The 27139-nt window shown below is 51.8% G+C and overlaps 1 protein-coding gene across 1 annotated transcript; it reads right to left on the bottom strand.

Moving 5' to 3' along the window:
- Positions 1 to 18: 18 nt before the first annotated feature.
- LOC116454775 (tyrosine-protein phosphatase non-receptor type 11-like) lies at positions 19 to 25515 on the bottom strand. Its single transcript, XM_032131766.1, has 16 exons — positions 25447 to 25515; positions 17236 to 17358; positions 11553 to 11747; positions 10348 to 10540; positions 10148 to 10267; positions 9731 to 9844; positions 8441 to 8537; positions 7765 to 7844; positions 7134 to 7289; positions 6507 to 6638; positions 5033 to 5187; positions 4617 to 4684; positions 3377 to 3528; positions 3034 to 3134; positions 2416 to 2511; positions 19 to 2103 (listed from the first exon to the last, which is right to left on the bottom strand). Exons 1-15 carry the CDS (start codon positions 25458 to 25460, stop codon positions 2427 to 2429), a joined length of 1785 nt encoding a protein of 594 aa, XP_031987657.1. The 5' UTR covers positions 25461 to 25515; the 3' UTR covers positions 19 to 2103; positions 2416 to 2426.
- Positions 25516 to 27139: the final 1624 nt, after the last annotated feature.

The raw sequence follows: 27139 nt of genomic DNA, 5'->3' as shown, positions 1-27139 counted from the left end.
CAAAAAATTCCATGTTTGTTTTTTTTTGGACAGCTTTTCCTTCCTCATCTTCCGAAGTGTCAGTATTGGGACCAGGCCAGTGGCTGACATTCCTTTTTATTGAACCAGGGATGTGCCAGTGATTCCCAGAGAATTCCTGGTGATGCTGGCTCCCAATTCCATGTTTTTATGCAGTATTGTGTGCAAGGACCACACTGGGATGGATTAAATTATGTTTTCTACAATTCAAGGTGTCCCTGTGTGGAATGACTCCCTGTTATCCCTTTTCCCTTGCAATTCCAGCTGCATTCCCAGGTCACTGTGAGCCTGCAGCTTTATCCTGAAAATTCACACTTTCTCCCGTTGTCCCAACTGAGAATTCCCTCTGTGCTTCCCTAATTTAACCTGGAAAATGAGAAGCTGCAAAACCTCTTCACCTTTCCCAGCTGATTGATGCTTCCAGTCTCCTTTTCCAGCAAAAAAAAAAATCTAATCTGGGATAAAAAAGGGCTGAAGGAATGGCAGGAATAGCTTGAGTTGGTGCTTTGTGGAATTTTTGTGGAAAACTGGGCAGGTGTCAGCGACAGAAATGGCTCCAGGCACTGGAAAATCTCCTGCCAAAATCCCTGGGCTTGCCAGGAATCCTGAGGGGTATCATCCCACCCATTCCCTGTGCTTCCCAAGGAAAGGGAGCATTCCCAGCACCAAATTCAGTGGGAAAAGGAACTCACCGAGGCTTCAGCTGGAGAAGGCACTTCCATTTTTCCTCAATAATTTGGGATCAGCCCAAATCCCTGGGAGGGATTTATCATTCCATCTTCATCAGCACCTCCCTCTGAGGAGACCAGGGGAGAGGGAAGGAACAATCCCAGCCTCACCAAATCCATCTTCCCATGGAAAAGGGGCTGTGGTGTTCTCACAATTCCAACAATTCCCAGTTTTCCATCACAGCATCCTCAGGGATGTTGTGTCTCTGCACATTCCCAGCTTTCCACGTCCTTGGAAATAAAGGCTGGAGGTTCAGCTCAACCTCCCACTCCTGGAGAGTCCAGGGAAGGGGGAAAAGGAGAGAAAACAAATCCCTGGACAGCAGAATTCGGCCATGGGGACATCCAGGATGTGGCATGGGGAAAAAACCCATCCCAAAACCCAACCTACTTCAAAGAAATGGGAAAAAAACCCCCCTTGGGAATATCTGACATTTATTAAAAGTGCAATAAAAACAAACAGTTCTGACCCTGGGAGCAGGGAGAGGGAAAATCAGCCAGGAATTCCAGCCCAGGGATGTGGGGGGTGTCCAGCCCTTGGCTTTGGCACTGACATCCCACAAATGCGAGCTCCATCCCATTCCAGGGATGCAGGAGGGATTCAGCACCAGCCCTGGGGCTGCTCTGGGGCTTCAGGCTGCACTTCAGACCCCCAAACTGCTCTGGGGGTTCAGGATTGGCCCTCAGACCCCAAAACTGCTCTGGGGGTTCAGGATTGGCCCTCAGACCCCAAAACTGCTCTGGGGGTTCAGGCACTGAATTTCAAACCCTAAATCTGCTCTGGGGGTTCAGGCACTGGGACCCAAACCCAAAACCACTCTGGGGGTTCCAGCTCTGGATTTCTGACCCCAAAACTGCTCTGGGGGTTCAGGATTGGATTTCAGCCCCAAAACTGCTCCAGGATTTGGGCTAAAATCCCACTTGGAGCTCTGAAATGCTGGACCTGAGGAGCGCACGGAGTTTCCCAACATTTTACTAAATCCCTGAGTGGAAAACCCTGGGAAAGCTCGGAAGCAAAAAGCTGTTCCTGTTCCTTTCAACAGCTCGAGTGTAAAAAATATGGATTTAAATTAAAATAATAATTAATAATAATTAAAAAAAAAAAAAAAAACAACAACAAAACAACCCTGAAGCTGAGCTTGGATGCTCCAATCCACGTCCAGAGGCACTTCCATATAAATATCGACCTGCAGATCCTTTGGGAGAAGATCCTTCTCAGGAATAAATTAGGATAAGGCAGATTCCCAGGTGGGTTCTTCCCTCCTGGCCAGATCCAAGGGGTTGGGGAAGGCAAGGCAGGCAAAGAAATCGTCCTCGGCTGCAGAACTTGGGAAGGGTGGATGTAAACCTGGAATTCCTGCATTCCAGAGGGAGGAGGAAGAAGAGGGAAGGGTTAGGAGTGGGAGGGAAGTGCAGGGATGGGGTTCCAGAGCTGATATTCCCAGGGAGGGAATTGTCTCCTGCTTTTTTGCACTCCCAGCAAAGCCTCATTCCCGGAATCCCTCAAAAAACAGAATTTCCCCCTCCCTGTGGAGATCCCATTCCCTTTCTCCCACATTTTGAAGCTCCATCCCACTCTGGAATGTGCCCAGGTGGTGCCAGCAGGGTGGTGCCACCCGAATCCATCCACATTCCCACATTCCCACCTGGATATCCCTGCCCAGCTCACCTGAAGCTCCGCTACCGCCCGGAGCTGCTCGTTCCCGGAACCTTTGGGCTCTGGATGTTGAGGTTCTCGTAGACAGAAGCAGAATCCTCCTCCAGCCTGTCCAGGAGCAAAGCCCTGGCATTCCCAGCCTCCCCACTCCAGAGCTTTTCCCAGAGGGATGAAGTGGGAATGGCCCTGACCTCGTGGATGAGGCAACAGCAGCTCCCACTGCTCCCATTCCCTGTTTCCCCTCCCTCCTTGGGAGTGGAGCCTGTAAATGACACTTCCTCCCACTCCATCCCCCTCTCAGATATCCCATTCCTTAGGGAAAGAGGGAAAAAGCCACCATTTGGGATCATTTATCCCTGCTCATGTCAGGAATTCCCGTTCCTCAGCCCACGTTCCCCTTCCACAAGGATGCAAATCCACCTCTCCCCACCCTTGTCTCATCTTCCTTCGGATTTTGCTGGAAAAGTGACAGAGTTTCCCTCTCCAGCTGATTTTTCAGAGCCAAGGGCGTTATTCCCTAAAAGTCAGGATCCATTTCCTCCCCTCCTTTCCCACACCATATCCAGCAACTGCTCAGGATGGGATTCAGGGCTGGAAAAGGGAAAAATCCTGGGGAAACCCTGAGCTTACCCAGGCTGGCTCCGTGGGGCTGGGGGCTGCCCTTTGGCTCTGCCCTTTTCCACAGCAGAGTATCCAATGTTCAGGTAATCCCGTTCTTTCCTTTTATTCCTCTGGAAGAGAAAGCAAAGCCAAACAAATCCCACTGGAAGCACGTCCAAACCAAACTTCCCGAGATCCCAAAAGCTTCCCAAGATCCCAAATGCCAGGAGGGGGATGATTTTTGTGTGTTCAGGAGATGCTCAAGGACGTGGCGGCGATCGATCCCAGCTTGGACTTTGCCGATTTTAACGATCCTGGAATGAATTCCAGGGAGAAGGTGGGAGTGGCTTTTTCCAAGGAATCCAGGGCTCACCTGCTCCTCTTCCAGCCTTTTCTGCTCGGCCTCGATGAACTGCTGCACTGCCATGTAAACGAACTTGTACTGAGCCTCCGTCTGCACCATGCCCGAGCGCTGCCTCCGCACCATCTGGATCGTCTTGGGAATGTCGATGTCGCAGTCCAGACCTGCCCAAATCCCACGGGATCACGGTTTGGGAATGGGAATTCACCTGGGAAAGTGTTTTCCCATGGCAGCTCTGGGAGCTCTCAGGATGTGGGTGCACACAGTGATGGTGCAGCACTGGGATATTGGGAATATTGTGGAAGGATTTGGGGAATCTCGGTGCCCAAGAGGATTTTTTTAGCCCTGCCAGAGGATAAAAATGGACTGGGAATGGTCATGGAGTGGGAATTCACCTGGAAAAGTTGTTTTCCTAAGGCAGATCTGGGAGCTCTCAGGATCTGGCTGCTGTGAAGCCCTGGGATACTGGGAATATTGTGGAAGGATTTGGGGAATCTCTGTGTCCATGAGAGGATTTTTTATCCCTATCTGGGAATATTGTGGAAGGATTTGGGGAATCTCGGTGTCCAAGAGGATTTTTTTAGCCCTGCCAGAGGATAAAAATGGACTGGGAATGGTCATGGAGTGGGAATTCACCTGGAAAAGTTGTTTTCCTAAGGCAGATCTGGGAGCTCTCAGGATCTGGGAGCTCTCAGGATCTGGCTGCTGTGAAGCCCTGGGATATTGGGAATATTGTGGAAGGATTTGGGGAATCTCTGTGTCCATGAGAGGATTTTTTATCCCTATCTGGGAATATTGTGGAAGGATTTGGGGAATCTCTGTGTCCATGAGAGGATTTTTTATCCCTATCTGGGAATATTGTGGAAGGATTTGGGGAATCTCGGTGTCCAAGAGGATTTTTTGATCCCTGCCAGAGGATAAAAATGGGAATGGCTGAGGTAGGATTGCTTAGAGCAGGAGGAGGATAAGGGAATTGGGTCTGTCCTGCAGCAACTTCCTCCAAATCCAGAGTTCCCACCCTTGGGAAGTTCCTGGAATAGGCACAACCCCTGCTGCCTCAGGACTCCTGGAGCAGACCCCAGGATTCCACAGAGAATTCCACAACTTCCAGGAAAGGGTGACAAAACCCTTCCACAGAGAAGAATTTGGGGGATTCCTTTTGAAATCTTGGCCCTGCTGATGCCACCAGGAGACTCCCTGGAGGTGCTGGAAGCAGCTCCCTTTCCAGAGGGCCAGGGATAGGGATACACACCTTGCCTGTGGATTATATCCACCAGGATATCGATCACTATGATGGTGCCTGTGCGTCCGATGCCAGCACTGGGAAGAGAAAAGGGAAAAAATCACTGTGGGAAGAAACATTCCCAGATTTAGTTCAGCTCCCAAACTCCTCCAGGTGCCTGGATTTGGCATGGATGGTGGGAGATCCAGAGCCAAGGATCCAGGGTATTATTCCCTAAAAGTCAGGATCCATTTCCTCCTCTCCTTTCCAAGGAGAATCCTTAGGAAATCAGAATTTGTGAGGCTGCAGGAGAATTACCGACTCCAAACCGGGGCTGCTTTTCCCTGCAGAAGGGCTGGGATTTCCCAGGTGTGTTTTTATCCCCCAAATTTGGGTGGAACACAGAAAAAGAGGGATAATTCCATGAGTATCCCAGTGCTCCATACCTGCAGTGCACAACGATGGGCCCCGAGCCCGGAATGCTGCGCTGGGCCCGGTTCACCTGCTCCAGGAAGCTCAGGACCCCCCCGGGCTCGTTGGGAACGCCGTGGTCGGGCCAGCTGAAGTACTGGTAGTGCCTCACCAGCCGTGGGAGCTCGTCCTGCAGGGGGGAGCCAATCCCATGGAAATCATCCTCAGGGATCTGCTTCCAGAGGGGATTCACCTTCTCCGCTCAGGGATCTCCTCCTTCCCTCCTCAGGGACCTCCTTCCACAGGGGATTCACCTTTCCTCCTCAGGGATCTCCTCCTTCTCTCCTCAGGGATCTCCTTCCAGAGGGGATTCACTTTCCCTCCTCAGGGATCTCCTTCCAGGGGGGATTCACCTTCTCTCCTCAGGGATCTCCTCCTGGGGGATTTCATTTTCCCTGCTCAAGGATCTCCACTTTCCCTGCTCAGGGATCTCGTTCCAGGGAAGATTCACCTTCCCCGCTCAGGGATCTCCTCCTTCCTTCCTCAGGGATCTCCTTCCAAGGGGGATTCACCTTCCCCCTCAGGGATCTCCTCCTTCCCTCCTCAGGGACCTCCTTCCAGCGGGATTTCATTTTCCCTGCTCAAGGATCTCTGCTTTCCCTCCTCAGGGATCTCCTTCCAGGGGAGATTCACTTTCCCTCCTCAGGGATCTCCTCCTGAGGGATTTCATTTTCCCTGCTCGAGGGTCTCCACTTTCCCTGCTCAGGGATCTCCTTCCAGGGGGGATTCATCTTCCCCACTCAGGGATCTCCTCCTTCCCCGCTCAGGGATCTCCTCCTTCCCTCCTCAGGGACCTCCTTCCAGGAGGGATTCACTTTCCCTCCTCAGGGATCTCCTCCTGGGGGATTTCATTTTCCCTGCCCAAGGGTCTCCACTTTCCCTGCTCAGGGATCTCCATCCAGAGGGGATTCACTTTCCCTCCTCAGGGACCTCCTCCTTCCCTCCTCAGGGATCTCCTTCCAGGGGGGATTCACTTTCCCTCCTCAGGGATCTCCTCCTGGGGGATTTCATTTTCCCTGCTCAAGGGTCTCCACTTTCCCTGCTCAGGGATCTCCTTCCAGAGAGGATTCACTTTCCCTGCTCAGGGATCTCTTTCTGGGAGGTTTCACCTTCCCTATTCAGGAATCTCCACGTTCCCTACTCAGGGATTTCCTCCTGGGAGGTTTCACCTTTCCTGCTCAGGAATCTCCTTGCAAGGGTTTCCCCCTTCCCTGCTCAGGGATTTCCTCCTGGGATGCTTCGCTTTCCCTGCTCAGGGAATCTCCTTCCAGGGGCTTCCCCTTCCCTACTCAGGGATCTCCTGGGATGCTTCCCCTTCCTTCGTTCCCCTCCAGCTCATTCCCAGTACCCCAAAACTCCACCAGGGTGACTTTTCAGTGGGCAAACCCAGCAGGGGAAGCTCCAGAGCCCCCTCCCTGCGGATGCCAGCCCATTCCTGGCCAGACTCACCCTGTCTGGCCGCAGGATCTCCAGCTCCCGCAGGAGGTAGCCCTGGGCCTCGCGCTCGCTCACGTGGCGCACTCGGATGGCCCCGAATTCCTTGGAGCAGCCCTTGTCCGGCCAGTACCGGAAGCATTTGTTCTGCAGGGACACCAGGGAGGGGATCCTCAGCTGAAATTGGGGAGCTGGAGGGGGATCTGAGCCCCTGGGATCTGGAGGGGGCAGCTCCAGCAGGGAGGTGTTCCCTGTGAACTGGGATGAACTGGGAAGGGCCGTTCCTATGGGAAGTATCCCTGTGGGAATCTTTTGGGGAGAGCTTCTGGTGTGTAACGGGGGCTCCCAAAGCTCGAGAGGGATTTTTCACAGGGGATGGAGTGACAGGACAAGGGGGAGTGGGCTCACGCTGACAAGGAGCAGGTTTAGGTTGGATATTGGGAAGAAATTCTTGGCTCTGAGGGTGAAGAGGTTATTCCATGGATATCCCATCCCTGGGAATGTCCAGGGCGGGGCTTGGAGCAGCCTGGGATTGTGGAAGGTGCCTGTGCCCATGGTAGGAGTGGGATGGGGTGGGATGGGGTGGGATGGGCTTTAAATTCCTTCCAGCCCCAACCCATTCCATGATTCCCTGCAGCTCACCCGGCCCCTCTCCACCTCCCTGGTGGTCATGACGATGACGTGGGAGTTCTCCTGGTGCACCATGGCCCAGAAGTCGTTGACGGTGCCCTGCAGGCAGCCCTGGGTGGCGATGTAGACCTTGCAGTGCTCCGAGCTCCTCCCGTCCTCGGGGATGCTCTGAGAGACGGGAAAAACCCACCTTCAGCATTCCCAAACTTCCTGATGCCCTAAATCCTCCTCCAGTCTCAGCACCAGCCTCACCAGAGCTGTCAGCAAATGCTCTGCCAGCCTCTCCAGGGGCATTCGTGCTGCTGGACAACGTCCCTGTGCCACAGAGCCTTCCCAAAAGGTGGATGGGGCTGGAATGAAGCCGCCTTCGCGGCTTCCCAAAGGATGGGGTGTAAATTCCAGAGCTGCCTTGCTGGAAATGCAGCTGCAGGCAGCTCTTGGCTGACCGATTGAATCCCAATGCCAATTTAATCCCACTTTTGATAATTTTCCATCACGGAAAGGCTCTGGGAATGGGTCAGGAAAGGAGGGGATGGAGATAAACTGAGATCCTTTGGGATCCCCAAAAAACCCCAGATTTGGGCTGATCCTGAGAGTTTATTCCCTCAGATTTCCCACCTGGGGGATTCCCTTCCCCAAATACCTTGATGTAGTTGGCGTTGATGTAATCGGAGCCGGGCACGGCCCCGTCCACATCCCGGAGCGTCACCCTCGTGGTGTCAACTGTGGGACAGGAGTGACACCGGGGTCACACGGGGGGAACTGGGGTCACACAGAGGGGTCCCACAGGGGGCTGGGGTCACACTGGGGGATCTGGGGTGACACTGGGGTCACACGGGGGGAACTGGGGTCACACAGAGGGGTCACACAGGGGGCTGGGGTCACACAGGGGGATCTGGGGTGACACTGGGGTCACACGAGGGGCTGGGGTCACACAGAGGGGCTGGGGTCACACAGGGGGGGCTGGGGTCACCCTAACCCTAAACCCAAAATCCCACCCTGCGCCTGATTATTGATTACAGCCTTTATCCCTGCACAGCCACCCCAAATTCGCAGCCTGGGCATCCCTGGGAGCGTTGTCCAGACACCCCAGGAGCTCTGGCAGCCTTGGGGCCGTGCCCATTCCACCCTAAACCCGCCCTGGCTCTGCTCCACTTGAGCTCTGAAGCGTTTTTGGATTCAGGGAACAATTTCCCAGTTCCCAGGATAAAAAAGGGGATGGAGAACACCACGACTGGACCATTCCACCTCCTCCCACCCCATCAAAAGCTGCAGGAATTGGGATCTGAACCCCAAAGCAGTTTCTGGTGGTTCCTTACAGGGCAGGATGTTCTTGTAGCGGTTCTTGGCCTTGTTCTCCGGCCGCTGTCCCTCTTTCCTGGGATACAGGAGCTTGCATTCCTGCTGCTGCAGCATCTGTGGGGACAGCAGAGGGGAAAAGCTGTGCCTGAGGCAAAGGAAAATCTCCTTGGAATTGCCAGTCCTGGGAAGAGCTGGCAGGAAGGGAGAGGGAGCCGAGAAGCAGCTTGAGGAGAGAGTTCATGGGGGGAGAAAGGACAAATTCCTGCAGGGAATAACGGGAGGAACTGCCTGGGAAAGGAGTTCTGAAAGGAGCATGGAAAACAGGGAAAAGGAGCAGGAATTAACACGGAAAACAGGGAAAAGGAGCAGGAATTAACACAGAAAACAGGGAAAAGAGCAGGAATTAAATCAGTTAACAGAAAACAGGGAGAAGGAGCAGGAATTAACACAGAAAACAGGGAAAAGGGCAGGAATTAACACAGAAAATGGAAAAGAGCAGGAATTAACATAGAAAACAGGGAAAAGAACAGGAATTAAATCAGTTAACAGGAAACAGGGAAAAGAGCAGGAATTAACACAGGAAACAGAAAACGGAAAAGAGCAGGAATTAACATAGAAAACGGGGAAAAGAACAGGAATTAAATCAGTTAACAGGAAACAGGGAAAAGAGCAGGAATTAACACAGAAAACAGGGAAAAGGAGCAGGAATTAAATTAGTTAACAGGAAACAGGGAAAAGAGCAGGAATTAACACCAAAAATAGGGAAAAGGAGCAGGAATTAACACAGAAAACAGGGAAAAGGGCAGGAATTAAATCAGAAAACAGGGAAAAGGGCAGGAATTAAATCAGAAAACAGGGAAAAGGAGCAGGAATGAACTCAGCTAACACAGAAAACAGGGAAAAGGAGAAGAAGTGTTGAGCAAAGAGTGCGGGGAAAAAAGGAGCAGCAATTAACATGGAAAACAGGGAAAAGGAGCAGGAATTAAATCAGTTAACAGAAAACAGGGAAAAGAGCAGGAATTAAATCAGTTAACAGAAAACAGGGAAAAGAGCAGGAATTAAATCAGTTAACAGAAAACAGGGAAAAGGAGCAGGAATTAAATCAGTTAACAGAAAACAGGGAAAAGGAGCAGGAATTAACACAGGAAACAGGGAAAAGGAGCAGGAATGAACTCAGCCAACACAGAAAACAGGGAAAAGGAGAAGCAGTGCTGAGCAGAGAGCTGGAAAACCACGACATTCCCACCCAACCAGGATGTTCCTCACCCACAGGGATAACTGGGGAAGGATATGGGAGCATCCCATACCTCAAACTCTTCCCAGAATCCCTGCTTGGCCTTCTCACTGGGATCTGCCATTTTATTGAGCTCCCTCACCCTGTGCTCGATGTTGGCGGCGTTGATGCGGGTGGCGTTGAAGGGCTGGAAAATGGACACAAATCACTGCCAGCACCAGAAAATCAGGGAGTTTTCCCCTCGGAAAAAGCTGTTCCCAAATCCCTGGGGGTGTTTGCAGAGAAAATCAGGGAGTTTTCCCCTCGGAAAAAGCTGTTCCCAAATCCCTGGGGGTGTTTGCAGGAGCTGGGGTCATTCCTGCAGCTGCAGGAGCAGGGAGCAGCAGGATGAGGATTTGCTGGCAGTTCCCAAACCCAGTGATCCAAGCCCTCTCCTGGGAGTTTGGGTGAGCCCAGGAGGAGGCAGAATTCCCACAGGAGCAGGAATTACCTGCTTCAGGTGAACCACAGCTCCCGATTTCTCCACCATGGGGTTCTTCTTGTAGTGCTCCACCAGGTCCGTGAGGGTGTCGAACCTCTCTCCTCCGCCCACGTCGTACTTCCCATCCAGCTGGGGGACAAACCCCCAAATCCAGGGTGATTTTGGGATTCCCAGCTCCCAGTGGGATCCCCTCCAAGCCCTATTCCCACCTGGAAGTGGATCATTACGTGGGTCACGTGTGGCTTTCGGTCGCCGCTCTCCGTCTTGTCCTCGCTGGTGAGCACGGACAGCACGAAGTCTCCGGGTTTGCTCTGGCTCTCCCTGACCAGGAAACTTCCCGGTTTTCCCTTCTCTGTCAGCAGCTTCTCCGCCTCCTTCCCGCTCAGGTGCCCGTGGTACCACCTGGGAGCAGCCACGGAAGAAGGTCACCTCGGGAATGTCCCCAGACTGGGGCTGTGCTGGAAAACCATTCCCAACTCCCAGTGCCACTGGGGTTATTTTAGGAGGGGGTGGAGAGGTCCAGTCACGGTGTTCTCCGTCTCCTTTTTCCCCTGGTTCTTTCCTGGGAAACTGGGAAATTGTTCTCTGAATCCAGAGAAGGGGAAGCCAGGAATTTTCCTGACCAGGACACTTCCAGGTGCCTGTGGGAGCAGCCTCAGAGCCAAGGTCCCACCTGGGAGCAGCCTCGGAGCCAAGGTCCCCTTGGGAATGTCCCCAGGCCAGGGTTGGAAACCCATTCCCAACTCCCAATCCCACTGGGGTTATTAACCTGGGAATTCCTGGGAATGGCTTCTCCAGCTCTATCCTTGGGCTTAAACACACAATAACCTGGGAATTCCCTGGGCATGGGTTTTCCAGCTCTATCCTTGGGGTTAAATTCACAATAACCTGGGAATTCCTGGGCATGGGTTTTCCAGCTCTATCCTTGGGCTTAAACACACAATAACCTGGGAATTCCCTGGGCATGGGTTTTCCAGCTCTATCCTTGGGGTTAAATTCACAATAAGCTGGGAATTCCCTGGGGGTTGCTTCTCCTGCTCCATCCTTTAGGTTGAACTCACAATAACCTGGGAATTCCTGCTTGTGGCTTCTCCAGCATTATCCTTGGGCTTAAACACACAAAAATCCCTTTCAAACCATTCCACGATCCCCTGTTCCCTAAAAGCTGGAGAAAGCTCATTGGGATGTACTAGCACTGAGCAAGCAGCAGCTCCTGAGCCTTACCAGCTCCTGATCCCAGAATCAGTGAATTCCTTGGAGGCCAGAAAAGCCCTCCAAGACCGCCAAACCCACCGAGCTCCACCTCCGCGCGCGCGCGCGTGGCCACACCGCATCATCCGAGGGACTCACGGACCCCAAACCTGACCAAATTCCAACCTCCCGCCCAGATCCAGCTGGGAATGCAGGGATTTACCTCTCGGAGGTGGGGTCCTGGCAGTTGAGGGGGTACTTGAGCTCGATGACGTTGCTGTTGCGCTCGCGGAGCAGGCCCTGCTGCTCGGTGTAGTGCTGCACCAGCTCGGCCAGGGTGGCGAATTTCTCGCCCCCGTAGAGGTCGTAGTAATCCCCCGTGTTCTGGATCTTGATGTGCGTCACCTCCTCGTTCCTCCTGGGCAGGGGAAGAGGTCAGGGAGCAGGGAAAAGCAATTCCAGCCTTCTGGAGAAGCAGCTAATCCTGGGGGAGGCTGGGGGAAATTGATGGCTGGAGACATTTGGGGGTGTGTGGGAAGGGCCTTGCCCTGCCCTGCAGCTCTCATCCCCACAGCCTCCATCCCATATCCCTGGAATTCCACCACCACACCCAGCCCTGGAACCCAAATCCAGCCCCAAAGTAGCCAAATTCCCAGAATTCCCACCTGGGGGAAAGGCCCAGGAAGGCCAAGGGGGATTTAAGGCCTAACACGGGGCAATCACATCTTGGTTTCCCTCCTCTTGGAATTTTATCTCCCTCCTCTTGGAATTTTATCCTCCCTCCTCTTGGAATTTTATCCTCCCTCCTCTTGGAATTTTAATTTCCAGGAGTTGGTAGCTCCATGTGTGCTTTTCCATACCTTTTCTGTCTTTCTCTTCTTCTAATTCCCTCCTCTTGGAATTTTGGAGTAACTTAAAATTGAGCGGGAGGGAACAGGGAATCATTCGACTTTGCAAAGCTGCATGAAATTCCCAACTTAAAGCTTTGGGAAGTGTTTTGTGTGGATTTAATGCTGCCCTAAACCTTTTGCCAAAGTTCCTCTGATTTCCTAGGTTTCCTAGAGGCTTTTTTTTTGGGTGTTTAGACCTTTTGGGGAATTTCTTGTAGGGATTTTTCCCATCTAACACAGAGTAGGAACAGCCACTGCCTCCATCCCTGCTGCTCTAGAGGATTTTGCCAATGTAGGATCAGCAATCCCAGTTTGTTCTGGGATGTTTTATCTGGCACTGAGGAGATTTCCAGCTGGTCACAATTCAGTGACAGCTGAGCAGGGACAGGGGCAGCATCTGGGGATGAACAGGGAAACACAGAAAAATGGGAAAAGCTGCAGCTGGATCCTGGAGAACAAGGCCTTGGAGACTGAACCCAGCCACCTGCAATAGGGGAAAGCTTGGGGTGGCACCTCTGGGTGGTCAAGGAGACAGGGACAGCTCCTCCTGGCACATCCCACTTGGCCTCCCACCCCAAATCCAGCTCTTCCACCCCAAATCCAGCTCTTCCACAGGCAGGGACCTCCAAATCTGCCAATATTTCCCTCCGTGGCTGGGGATGAAACCTGGCTGTGAAATGCCCATCCCATCCCAGTCCCGTGGCAATTCCTGTTCTCCCAGAGGACTGGCACTCCAAGAGCTGCTGCCACTCACGGATTCCAAGCACAATCTGGTTTTTCCCTGAGTTTCCAATGCTCCCTTCCCTTCCCAGCCCCATCCCAGCCCACAAAGGCTCCGTTCACAGCCCTGGCCCCGAGGCCTTGGAGCCCTCCAGGGCTGGAAATCAGGGAAATAATCGAGATCCTTTATCCCAGAGCCCTGGAGGTCACCCTGAACACAAAGCACATTGATCCATCCCCATTTCCTTCCCATTTTCTTCCAAGCTGGGCTGCACATCCCGGGAATGAAGCCTGGAATCCCTGGCAGGGGGAATAAAGCACAAAGGAGGTGCCCAAAGCCCTGAGCTCCTCTCAGAGCTGGGAGCAATCAGAGCTCCTTAACAGCAAATCCCATATTTTTTTCAGGAGTTGCCTCCATTCCCTGCTCAACTCCTTCCCACTATCAGCACTGATATCCAGGAGAATTTTCCTGGATAAAATATTCCCACGTGGGAATTGCAGTCCATGCTGCAGTGCCTGCCTGCTTTAGAGCAGAAGCAGTAAAACAGGATTCACAAAACACCCCCAAACAGACCCTTTTTTGTTCCTAAGGGCAGAAGAACCACTTCAGAAATCCCAAATATCTTTGCTTGCTGTGGCCCCGGAAGGATTTTTTCCGTCCAGGCAGAGCTGAGGGCTCTGAGAAGCTGCAAAAAGCAGCTGAAAACACCTCAGAAGCAGAAAATTCTCCCTCAGGGTTTAGAAATGTCACTGAATGTTTGGTTAAATGAGAGTTTGGGGCTCTGTGAGAGAGCCCATCAGCACAATCCTAATCCAAACTGAACGAGAGTAGGGTGAGATGGGATATTGGGATGAAATTCCTCCCTGGGAGCTGCTGGGATGGAATTTCCAGAGAGAAGCTGTGGCATCCCTGGAAGTGTCCCAGAGCACCCTGGGACAGTGGGAATTGTCCCTTGGGTGGAAAACAGGATGAGCTTGAAATCCCTTCCAACCCCAAACCATTCCCAGATCCTACAAAATCGCCCTCATTGCATTCCTAACCTGCATCCAGAGCGGGTTTGCACAGGACTTTTGGGAAAAGAAACGAAATAAAAGCCCTGGCAGCTCCAGGAATGCTCCGTGTTAATGGGGAAATCACTCCCAGGGCTGAGATCCACAGGGAATTCTCTTCCCAGCAGCTCTCTGTGCACATCCAGGAGCCAGGAGAGGATCTGTTCCCATAAAACACATCCCAATTATCAAATTAACAGCAGCTCTGAGGGGTGGCTCTCAGCTCCTGGCATTTGTGGTGGCCACGGGCCAAGCCCCGCTCAGGCCAACTCCCAGCGTTGCCTTTTCCTTGGTTCCAGCTTTTCCCTGGCTCTGGGAGAAGCTGCTCCTGGTTTTTTTTCATTCTCAATATTTGGGCTCTGCAAAGGAGCTCTGGCAGATCCAGGTGAGGAAAATCGGGAGAGCTGGAGAAATGGGGCATTCCCTGAGTGGGCTCCCACATTGCTGCCCCTGCAGCCCTCACTTTAAATGGATTTGGGATACAAATCACTCTTAAATTTGGGGATATTCCCTGGAAAAGCCAACTCACAACCAGGTCCCTGGAGGTAAAGAGATGTGACCTAGCAGAAAAGACAGGTGAGGATGTTTCTGCTCGCAATGGGCACAGAAATATTCCTCAGATCCTCCCAAAAATTCTGCTCCCAGCACCCAGAAGGGCTCCCAAATATTTATTTTGGGTAAATAAACACTAAAACACCTGCAGGGAAGCACACAAGTCACCTGTAGAATCAGCTGAGGTTACTACAGCTTTACTCACAGTGCCTGCTCCACCCCTACTCTGCACTGAAGCTGCCAGACCCCTTCCCTCCCTCCAAAGAAATGCCCCAAAAATTCAAATGAGCCCCGAAAAACCCCAATTTGCACCCATGGTTTGAGCACCTGCCAGCAGTGTGGGATCAGAGCTGAGGGAAGAGGAGGAGAGGGGAGGAAAAAAAGGAGGAGGGAGGGGAAAAAAGGGAAAGAGAAAGGAGCCCCAGAGCCTCAGGGCAAAGCTTTTCCTGATTCCTGCACTGCTGTTTCCTCTGGACACGCAGCAGGACGTGGGATGGAATTTGGGCAGCCCAAATCCCATCCTTTCCTGCATTTCCCTTTCCCTGCCTTTCCCAAGGCCTTGGAGCAGCCTAAGGAGGGGTTTCAAAGGAGCAGGAAGAGGATTTATTGTTTGCTTGAAGGGACTTTCTCCTCCTGCCACCTCTATTTTCGGGACTTTCTCCGAGATATCCGAATTGTTTCCTCTGAAAGGCTTTGATTTCTCAGAAAGGAGGAAATGGAGAGGGGGAGAGCTGGCCAGTTCAGAGATAAAAACCCCTGGAAGAGCCCTGTCAGGATACAATTCCAGAGGGAATAATGACACATTGTTCATGTGTGCAACAGGGCCAGGGGGAAGGTGGCTGCCCAAGCTCTCAGCTCTCAGTTTTTATTCAATTTTCCAGAATTTATGCCCTTTTTGGGGCCATAATCAGCGGGGGAAATGAATGAAATAGAAGCAAAACTGGTGCAGCTTCAGCCAGATAAGCAGTGAGCACCTGCAAGGAAATTTTCCACGCCCAAAACTACAGAGCAACCCTCAAGCAGGGATTTGGGAGGTAAAATTTTTTAAAATAATGACAGAAAGGGGTAAAAAAAATGACCTTTTTTGTAACCAAAAGCTCCACACAGCGCGTGGGCCACGTGAAATGTCCTTTCCTGGAAGGTGTCACCGCTCTGGGGACACTTTTTGTCTCAGAACTGGGTCAGATTTTCCACTGCTGATGCTGCTCGGCTCTTAACTTGCATCTCGTCGTTAATTAAGGGCATTAATTGGCTTCATTTGTAATCAAAATGTTATTAAACATAAAATGTTGAAGGAGGAGGAAGTGCTCCAACCTCCCTCTGGAAATGTGATTCTCCCTCCTTTCATTCCTCTCTTCTTTTTGCCCCAGAGAGAGCAGAAATGGGGGGAAAATAATAATAAAAAAGGGGGAAAAATGATAATAAAAAAGAAGGGGGAAAAATGATAATAACAAAAAGGGGGAAAAAAAATAATAACAAAAAGGGGGAAAAATAATAATAACAAAAAGGGGGAAAAATAATAACAAAAAAGGGGGAAAAATAATAACAAAAAAGGGGGAAAAATAATAATAACAAAAAGGGGGAAAAATAATAATAACAAAAAGGGGGAAAAATAATAATAACAAAAAGGGGGGAAAAATAATAACAAAAAGGGGGAAAAATAATAATAACAAAAAGGGGGGAAAATAATAATAACAAAAAGGGGGGAAAAATAATAATAACAAAAAGGGGGGAAAAATAATAATAACAAAAAGGGGGAAAAATAATAACAAAAAGGGGGAAAAATAATAACAAAAAGGGGGAAAAATAATAACAAAAAGGGGGAAAAAATAATAACAAAAAGGGGGAAAAATAATAACAAAAAGGGGAAACAAAAATAACAAAAAGGGGAAACAAAAATAACAAAAAGGGGAAAAAAATAATAACAAAAAGGGGAAAAAAATACTAACAAAAAGGGGGGAAAAATACTAACAAAAAGGGGGGAAAAATAATAACAAAAAGGGGGGAAAAATAATAATAAAAAGGGGGGAAAAATAATAACAAAAAGGGGGGAAAAATAATAACAAAAAGGGGAAAAAAATAATAACAAAAAGGGGGAGAAATAAAAACAAAAAGGGCGGGGAAATAATAACAAAAAAGGGGGAAAAATAATAACAGGAAGGGGAAAAAATAATAACAGAAAAAGGGTAAAAAAATAACAGAAAAAGGGTAAAAAAATAATCACAGGAAGGGGGAAAAATAATAGCAGAAAGAGGGAAAGAAATAACAGAAAAAGGGGTAAAAAAATAACAGGAAAGGGGTAAAAAAAACCAGAAAAGGGGTAAAAAAATAACAGAAAAGGGGGAAAAAAATAACAGAAAAGGGGGAAAAAAATAACAGAAAAGTGAAAGGAGTGAAAGGTGATCCAGCTCCTCCTCCCCTCCCTGGGATCCCTCACGGACACAGCGAACAAAGCCCAAAGCAGCCACTTTTAGGCCCTTTGGAATTTCAGGGAGGGGATTCATCCCTGCTGGCACTGAGCAGAAAACCACGGGGCCGATGCTCTTCCCTGCCCTGGCATCAGCGTGGGATCACTGCCAGGAGCACAGGGATGGACAATCCAAGCTGGGACATTTGGGGGGCTTCTGGGGAGATCCTACAGTGATCCTTTTATTCCAAGGAATACCTGGAAAGCTCCATGCAGCTCCTCCTCACCTGACAGAGAGGGTGAAATCCCCGGGGTTGCTCTTGCTGGGCCGGGCCAGGAAGCTGCCATGGACACCCCTGGTCAGGAGGAGCTTCTCGGCCTCAATCCCGCTGATGTTGGGGTGGAACCACCTGGAAAATGCAAAAAGGGACACGGGAAATGAGGGATTCCTGCAGGCACGGAGCCCTGCCCGGCTCCTCACCCCCTGCCAAGGAGCAGGATGTGGGGAAAAGGGAAGTGGAGAGGGAAATGCAGAAATGGAGGCTGGGCAGGGTGGTTTCCACCCAAAAGCTGGGTTTAGGCAGGGATTAACTAAACGATGTTGCTAAGATCGGTTTTAGGACCCTGTCATCGAATTCCAGCTTCAATCCCATCCCTGGAGACAGGAGGGAGGTGCTGGCCAGAGCCTCAGGAAGAGCAGAGTGCACATCCAAACCCCAGGGAGAGCAGGAAAAGCACTCCAGGAGTTTTTTCCTTCCAGAAACAGGAGCAGGCACCACCCTCCTGGCAGGGACCTGGAGCAGTCACTTCCATTTCCAGGCTCTGGAGCCTCAGCTGGCATTAATTGTTAATTAATATAAATTCACATCTGACACAAGCAGGAGTCTGCACTCAGCCACTCCCGGTGATTCAGCCCCTTTTATCTCAATTATTCCAGTCCACGCTTGCCCCTGGCACAAATCCCTCTTCCCATTCATTCCCCTCCTGGAAAAGCAGCAGCACATTCAGGATCTGGCACAGAAAAAGGTGGTTCAGGTGTCCAAAGCAAAGATTTTGCCCAGGAAATTCAAGTTTGTTCAATGTGGGTGACAACGGAACAGGCAGGAATCACTGCAGGGGCGAGTGGCACGAAAAATTCCTGTCAGGAACAGCAGCCAGGGAAGGGGAGGAATCATCAGCAGGGCACAAAAAGCATCGCCAGGACACAAAAAACCCTCGTCAGGAGACAAAAAAACATCACTAGGGCACAAAAAGCATCATCAGGACATGAAAAGCACCGTCAGGACATGAAAAGCATCGTCGGGGCACAAAAATACCTCACCAGGGTGCACAAAAAACCATCGCAAGGACTCAAAAAGCATCACCAGGACACAAAAATACCTCACAGGAACACACAAAAATCATCACCAGGGCACAAAAAAAACCATCACCATGACCCAAAAATCCCCTGTGCAGACAGGAAGGCCACACAGAACCAGAGCACAGAGGCCCCAGAGCGTGAGGGTGTGACCAGGGTGTCCCACAGGGGCTCAGAGGTGGCACCTGCAGCAGGAAATTCCCAGTGGGGCTCTCCCTGAGGATTTCTTTCCACGTTCTCCCCGTTAAAAAAGGTGCAGCCCAGGCCCTCGAGGTGGTTTGGATGCCTCAGCCCCGAAGGAGTGGGAGATTGGCAATTTTTTGCCTTCGTTTTTCAACTGTTCTGATTTAATTCCCTCAATCCAACTGTTGAAATCCCCCTTTTCTACTCACTGCGCTCCACTTTAACCTCAGCCTTTCCCACTGCTCTCCAAAGCCCTAAAAGTAGGAAAAAAATCCTTTAAAACTCCCTCTAATCAATGCAATTACCAGCCTGTGCATTACAGATAATTTTATTCTCATCAAACAATTTAAAATTCAATTGCAGGCCCAGCTGGAGCATTAAATCACCACCCCAAAAAGCAGCCCAGGTGTTGTGTGAGTGCCAGGCTTCCTCCTGGGGCAAAAAAAAAAAGGGTTTTTTGAGCTTTTTTAGCTGCTTTGCTCTGGTCCAGTGGAGCAGAACAACCCCAGAGAGAGCAGAACCGGAGGAGCTGTTGAGAATGAGGGTAGTGCAGGAATTTGGGATGCTCTGGAGGTAAAGGGGAATGTAAAATACCAATATTTCCATCCTCTGAATCCCTGGGAGTGCTGCAGGGCCAGGGAAGGAGGGAAGGAGGGAACAAATACTGAAGGAAAGCTCCTCTTTCCACTCAAACAGAGCCCCAAGGCCTCAAACGAGGCCTCAGCCACAGCCCAAACCTTGCCCCGGCTCCATTCCCGGTTTTCCCAGTTTTCCTCACCCCTCACCCCTCCCAGCCTGGCCAAGGGATCGTTCCCCACCCCATTCCCTGCTCCAGCAGAGCCTTTCCCAGCTCTCACCCCACAAAACCTCATTGCCCTGCAGTTCGGGCCCCACAGAGCCCTCAGCACCTCCCACACCTCCCCGCTGATCCAATATCGTCATTTCTTCCACTTTTTCGCTACAAATCCCACCCAGGGGTGCCTGAGCACCCCCCAAAATCAGGATGTGGAACCCCACGAGGGATTTCTCAGCACATAAAAGGACGCTCAGGTGGGGCAGAGATAAAAATCGAGTAACATCGTGCCGGAGCAGGGATCGCCTCTGCCGGGCTGCAGCAGCACCGAAACTCCCAGGAATTCATTCCTTAATCCCAGCACCCCCTTTCCCAGCACAAGCAGCACCCAGAGGGAATTTTGTAACTGGAGAACCACGCAGGGAATTCACCAGCGATGCTGAGGAGCCCAGTAAATCCCAGTTTCCACCCCTGAAACTCCCAGCCCTCCCTGATGTGCTCCCGTTCTGCCCAAGCGTCACCTCCCTGTGCCACCCCACAACCTCCCCACTCGGTCCCCTCGGTTTTTCCCCCCTTCTCAGAGCAATCAAATGAACGAAAAACGCAATTCAGAAACACAGAGAGAGAGCAGCTCCTACCTCACCATCCCCGGGCACGCCTCAGGGGCTCCCAAATCCACGGAAAACCACGGGGGAACCCCAAAAATCTGGAGGGGGGCAGAGCTGCTTTAGGATGCAGGAGGAAATTTGCTGCTTCCTGCGGGCATCGAGCATCCCCCAGGAGCGAGTTTCCTTGGGATTCCTTGGGATTCCCTGGGTTTCCTTGGTGTTTTGGGCGGTTTTTTGGTTGGTTTTTTTTTTTTTTTTTTTTGGGGTACGGTGGCAGCAAAGTTTTCAAGCGAGGTGGCAGCGAGTTGTTGCCCCAAAAAGCAGCTCGTGGTGGCAGGGACAGGGGTGGGGACAAGAAAAGGAAGCTCTGGGTCTCTTATCTCGGTCTCAGAGCTGTGAGCTGAGCGCTGAGGAGGGGACAGGAGGTGACAGCAGCTCCTGGGGCTGGGGGAAAAGGAGAAAGAACCTAAAAACCACTCCTGCAACCAGCACTTCTCATCCCTGGAACACGAGGGGGACGTGGATTTCTCCTGAGATTATCCAGCTTTTCCAAGGAGCAAACCATGCCAGGAATAAAATCCTCTCTCTCGTGTCATTCCAGAGCTGAAACGCTGAAAACCAAGGAAGAGCTGAGCTGGGATGTGCTGATCCAGCTGTCCCCCAATCCTCCGGGGGTTTCCTAAAACATCCCGGCTTCCCTGGTGGCTTTTTGGGGTTTTAGTTTCGGTTTGCAGGGCCCTCCCTTCGCTCCCCTGAGCGGGGATCCAGCCCTTCCCTCTGCTCTGGGAGGATTTGGGAGGGGGGATAGAGGGGTTTTGGGGACACAGGGATTTTGGAAGGGGACACAGGGATTTTTGGAACACGGGGATTTTGGGGGGACACAGGGACTTTAGGGACACAGGGAGTTTTGGAGGGGGACACGGGGATTTTGGAGGAGGACACAGGGATTTTGGGGGGGGATAGAGGGATTTTGGGCACACAGGGATTTTGGAAGGGGACACAGGGATTTTAGGGACACAGGGATTTTAGGGACACAGGGATTTTGGAGAGAGACACTGGGATTTTTTGGGGACACTGGGATTTTTGGAGCACACAGGGATTTTAGGAACACAGGGATTTTGGGGGGACACAGAGATTTTGGAGGGGGACACAGAGATTTTAGGGATACAGGGATTTTGGGGGGACACAGGGATTTTGGGGGGGATATAGAGGGATTTTGAGGACACAGGGATTTTGGAAGGGGACACAGGGATTTTAGGGACACAGGGATTTTGGGGGGACACAGGGATTTTGGGGGGGATATAGAGGGATTTTGGGGGGACACGGATTTTGGAGGGGGATACAGGGATTTTAGGGACACAGGAATTTTGGGGGGGATAGAGGGATTTTGGGGACACTGGGATTTTGGAGGGGGACACAGGGATTTTTTGGAGACATGGGGATTTTGGGGAGACACTGGGATTTTAGGGGCACAGGGATTTTTGGGGGGGATAGAGGGATTTTGGGGACACAGGGATTTTGGAGGGGGACACAGGGATTTTTTGGGGACACACAGGGATTTTGGGGGGACACACAGGCAGAACCCATGTCCCCAGCCCTGCAAGAAGCCAAAAGTGACCGAGGACAACCCCAAACTTCCAAACCCAGCCCCTCTCGTGGCTCGGCCAGTCCCAGGAAATTTGGGATCATCCCAGCCCTACTGATCCAGTATCTCCCTCCTGCCTAATCCTGCCCGTGCCTACTCTTCTTATTAAAACAATAATAAAAAATAACGATGTTAAAAACCCCACATGAAAACCACACAAACCCTATTTTTAGGATGATGCCAAGGGCAGCAAAATCCCAGAGGGGCTTTGAGCAGCCACCAGGCTGTGAGCAGGTTCCTCCTCAAATCCCAATTCATTCATTCATTCATTGATTAATTAATGAAATCCCTGGCTGAGGGAACAAGGCTGGAGCATCCCAGCTCATCCCACTTGGCACCGGTGCCAGAGAGAGGCCGGGATGTTCCTGCAGGGTCATCCCTGCCCTGTGAACCCTCTGTGCCCCAGGAATCCTCAAATCCCGGGATTATATAACCCTGAGGAGCTAATTAAAAACCAGGAGTGTTATTCCGGCCCTGGGCAGGGTGACGGGACCAAAAATACGGGACAAAAATCCCAGAGAAAAAATTCCCGTCCTCTTTGAAGGGTGGCCAGGGCTATTTTTGAACCTGGCTGCAGCGGGAAAAACTGGAGAAGGGGGGGGGGAAGAAATTCCGTGGTTATAATTAGAATTTATAATTAGAATTTAATCAGGGATTCCAGAGGCTGCTGGGAATATTTTGGGAGGGTGGGAGGAAGCAGGAGCAGCAAACAAATAAATAAACACCTCCCAGAACAAATCAGATCCGATGCAGGGATGCTGCTCCAGGAATTTTTTGTTGCTTGGGAATCAAATCTTTGTCACCTTCCCACCCTCTGGAAATCTCCCATGGCCAAAGGACACATCCCAAGGGGTAAAGAGTCACAATTATCCCAATTTTTGAGGTGTTTGGAGCTGGAGGAGGTTCCCAATTCCTGTCCTGGGGGTAATTCCATGATTATTTATCCCGGAGGGAACATCTCCAGGGGATGTTGCTGCTGCTCGCTTGGGTTTTCCTTCTTAATGTTTAAAACACCTTAAAATCCCCTTCCTTTGGGATGTGCCTTTCCCTGCTGCCGGGGGTTTCCTCCCAGCACAGCAAATCCCAAATCCACAATCCCAATTCCCTTGGGAAGAGGGGGAGAGGCAGCAGCCACAACAAGGATCCGGTGGGATCCTCTCCACATGGAATATCCCCCCCTCATGGAACATCCCATCAACAAAATATCCCATAAAACATCCCATCAACAAAATACCCCACACACGGAATATCCCAGACACAGAATACATGGAACATCTCATCCATGGAATATTCCACACATGGAATATCCTGGAATATCCCTCACACAGAACATCCCATCGACAAAGTATCCCATAAAATATCCCATTAACAAAATATCCCACACACGGAATATCCCAGGCTTGGAATATCCCACACAATCCTGTACATGGAATATCTCACCCACGGAATATTCCACACACGGAATATCCTGGAATACCCCTCACACGGAACATCCCATCGACAAAATATCCCATAAAATATCCCATCAACAAAATATCCCATAAAATATCCCATCAACAAAATATCCCACACACGGAATGTCCCAGAATATCCCATCCACAAAATATCCCCCCCCAGAATATTCCATCCCTGGATGGGACTTGGAGCACCCTGGGACAGTCAAGGTGTCCCTGGATGAGTTTAAATCCCTTCCATCCCAGACCATTCCACGATTCCATGAATTTTCCTACAAGGAACAGCCCCCTACTCCTCTGAGCCCCCCCAAATCCTGCCACTCCCAGTCCCAATTCCCAAAAAACCCCGGAGAGATCCTTTTCCTGCAGCTGGATCCTTCCCACCTGCCCGGGACACCGGGACAGCCACGGGAATTCCAACAGCCCAGGAGGCAATTCCAGGATTCCAGGTCCATCCCTGCCCGTGGCAAAGAAGATTTGAGATCAAACGGCAGCCACAGGAGAAAAATCCACATCCAGGAAGTCCCAGTTCCTGATTTCCAGCCCTGGCTCATGCCAAGAATTTCCTGCTTCCCTCGGATCCGTGCAGGAAGCAGCTCTGGGATGTGATCCCACACATTTCCTGGAGCTGGGAATGGCATTGAAGGAACCATTTTCCATTTTCCATCCCTCCCCAGGGCGCTGCTTTTGCTCCAAAGCCCCGAAATGAAACATTTTTTTACTGCAGGGAAAGAGTTCATTCATCCTTAAAGAACTTGGGAATGTTTCTTCCCATCAAATATCCCGGAGTGTGTGGCTGGGAATGGGGATTGGGGTGGAAATACAAACGGCAGGGTTTGGGAGATGAAGTTTTTAGGGATTGGGAAGCCCAAGGGATGAGGGTCAGGGATGCTGTGGAGGCAGGGATGGAGAATGGGAAATCAGGGATAAATCAGAGGAAAATCAGGGATAAATCAGGGATAAATCAGGGGAAAATCAGGGGAAAATCAGGGATAAATCAGGGATAAATCAGAGGAAAATCAGGGATAAATCAGGGGAAAATCAGGGGAAAATCAGAGGAAAATCAGAGGAAAATCAGGGATAAATCACGGGAAAATCAGGGATAAACCAGGGAAAAATCAGGGGGAAATCAGGGATAAATCAGGGATAAATCAGAGGAAAATCAGGGATAAATCAGGGGAAAATCAGGGGAAAATCAGGGATAAACCAGGGATAAATCAGGGGGAAATCAGGGGGAAATCAGGGATAAATCACGGGAAAATCAGGGATAAACCAGGGATAAATCAGTGACCCGGGACAGGAAAGCTCCCAGCTCCGGGTTCCCACTCCCAGGACCCTCTGGAGGGGGACCAGGTTGCTCCTGGGGTCACAAAGGCCCTGGAAGAGATTTCCCAGAGGAAAAACCGGGAAAAAAACCCAGCTAAAATGTGGCTGCCCCATCCTTGGAAGTGTCCCAGGCCAGGCTGGGATAGGGGAATGTGTTGGGGTTGGAGCTGGATGGGCTTTAAGGACCCTTCCAACCCAAATCCAGGATTGGGAGAATCCCAAATCCAGCCTGGGATTCCCTGAAGTCCTTGACAGAAATGGGAACACTGGTGGAATTATCCCAAAAACCTGGAAATTCGCTCCCTTCACTCCCAGCGTCACATTCCAGCCACAGCATCCCAGGAAAAACAGCTGGAAAGCAAATTCCCTCCCCAGGGCTTTCCAGGTCATCCTGAGGTGGGAAAGGACAGCCAGGAATCCCCCAAAAGCCCCGAACCGGCTCGAGGAACCCCCCCTGGAATGCAGCAACACGGAGGGAAAACCCCATCCCCTGGATATCCATCCATCCCTTTGGAAAGCACGGCCGGGAAGGAGAAGCGGGCAGGGAATGATGATCCCAAGTGCCCCCGGCTCCTGCCACAACCGAGGAAACGAAAGAACAGATGCTCCAAAGTCTCTTTTTTCCCCCAGCTCGCGGCCCACGAGGAGATTCCCAGGAATTTTGGGAGCTCGGTGCCGTTCTGGCGGCCCCGCTCCAGCATCCCGAGCCTGTGGGATGGGATGCTTGGAGCTTCCTGAGGTTTTGGGGTGCTCCGGGGAGAAACCGCCGGGGTTGCGACTTCAGCACGGCCACCGAGCCCCGAGCGGCGACACCGGGAACACCGGGAATACCGGGAACACCGGGCACCGACCGGCACACGGATAACACGGGTACACCGGGAATACCGGGAATATCAGGAACACCGGGAACACGGGCACCACGGAACCGACCCTGCCGGGGGAGCGGGGGCAGCTCCGAGCCGGTGCCAGCGGTGCCCGGGGGCCGCTGGTGCGGGACGCGCTCGCCGCGGGTCGGGACGGGATAAATTGGGATGGGATGGGATGGGATGGGATGGGATGGGATGGGATGGGATGGGATGGGATGGGATGGGATGGGATGGAGTGTCCGGCTGGGTGCGGGCTCGCTCCTCACCTGCGGGAGGTCATGGCTCGGTCCCGCTCCCGGCGCCGCTCCCGCCGCGACTGCCCCGCTCCGCGCCCGGCGGGCGCTGAGCCCGGCCCGGCGGGGAAACCCCTCCCTGTGACGCGAGGGAATCCCCGCCCTCCGCCCCGCCCGCATCCCGAGCACCCATCCCTGAATCCCGAGTGCCCATCCCTGAATCCCGAGTGCCCACACCCGCATCCCGAGTGCCCACCCCCGCAGCCTCCGACCCATCCCGGTGCCCGAGCGCCCACCCCAAAATCCTGAGCCCTCATCCCCGCAGCTTCCATCCCATCCCCGAATCCTGAGCATCCATCCCCGCAGCCTCCAACGCATTCCCGGCTCCCTGAAGTCGTTCCCCGTCCAGCCCCGCGTGTTCCCAGTATCCAGCTCCATCCCACGCGGGGCTCGGCAGCATCGGAGAGTTCCCATTATGAACGGAGTCATGGAATTGTTAGCGTTGGGAAAGACCCCATAAAAGACAGAAATCCTCCCAAAGAAATGTCCCGAATCTGGCACCTCCCACGAATCCTGGGCGAGACAACAAAGCCAGCTGTCCAAGAGGGAATAAAAACCAGGACACAGCCACTGACACCCCCCCAGTGTCCCCAGCGGGTCAAAAATAGCAGGTTTGGAACTATAAAAAGCCCCAGCGGATTCTGTGTCCATTCGGGGAATCCCCAGGGAGCTGCCAGGGCAGGAGCCAGCTCATTCCTCAGGGATGAGGGCTTGGAGGGTGGCACAGCTTCCCTGGATCGCTCCCGGGCCAAATAACAACCCTGGCAATGGTGCCCCCTGTCCTGCCCTTCCTGGTGTTCCTGGCACTGAGATTCCCAGTCCTGGGAGCTTCTCCCAGATCTTGGCTGGCTTGGTTTTGTCATCCAGGATCCGTGGGAGATGCCGGCTCCAGGGCATTTCTTTGGGGGAATTTCTGGCTTTTATGGGAAGCAGCATAAATTTGACACGAGCTGGGCCAGCCTGTACTCAACCCCCCTCCAGCTGTCTTTTCCCTCTTTTCCCAGGACAAGGACGGGCTTTTTCAACGCCCCTGGAAGAGGGAGAAGCTTGGCAAGGGTGGCACAATGAGGTCATTGTCACCACGAGCCTGGGGGTGCCTCTTTGTCCATTGAGGTTCCTCCAGAGCCGGTGGGGACACAACTCCATCACTGCCAGCATCCCAATGACGCCTTTTCCCAAATTAGCAGCTCCCAAGTGGCAGGAATTCCATGGTTTTGCCTCACTTCACTCGGCCTGGATGGAGCTGAGCTCTTTGCTGGACAGAATTCCCCAATTCCCATCTTTTCTGACAGGGAGGTGACAGCAATTCCAGCAGGAAGAGCTGGTCAGAGCTGGAATGTGGATGCTGGAATGTCCTGGGCTGAGGGGGATCATTCAAATCCAACTCCTTTTCCTTGCACGGGACACCCCAGAAATCCCACCTGGAAATGTTCATCTCAAACCATGTCCTGCTCAAGGCTGATTTTCCATGGATTTCCAGCAGAGAAAACGCTGCCATCCATGAGGAACGACCCCCAGGGGCAGCACCTCAGTGCTGTGAGATCCATGGGATGCAAAAATTCCCTGGAAAACGCCGGTAAAAGAGACAAAGAGGGAAAAGGGGAGACTCCCAAGAGCTGAAACCACTCCCTGACCCCAGAGGAGAGGAAGGAAAGGCACAAAAATC

Source organism: Corvus moneduloides, chromosome 22 (genome assembly GCF_009650955.1).
Source record: "Corvus moneduloides isolate bCorMon1 chromosome 22, bCorMon1.pri, whole genome shotgun sequence".
Classification (NCBI taxonomy): domain Eukaryota; kingdom Metazoa; phylum Chordata; class Aves; order Passeriformes; family Corvidae; genus Corvus; species Corvus moneduloides.
Note: the sequence above shows the minus strand (reverse complement) of the source record. Positions and strands in the feature narration are given on the sequence as shown.

What these genes read in the sequence shown, in the direction of transcription:
- LOC116454775 (XM_032131766.1), bottom strand. An exon ending in GATTCTGGGAAGAGTTTGAG is followed by an intron (nt 8,538 to 9,730) that starts GTATGGGATGCT and finishes CTGTCCCCACAG; the next exon opens with ATGCTGCAGCAGCAGGAATG. An exon ending in GGGAGGTGGAGAGGGGCCGG is followed by an intron (nt 6,639 to 7,133) that starts GTGAGCTGCAGG and finishes GTGTCCCTGCAG; the next exon opens with AACAAATGCTTCCGGTACTG.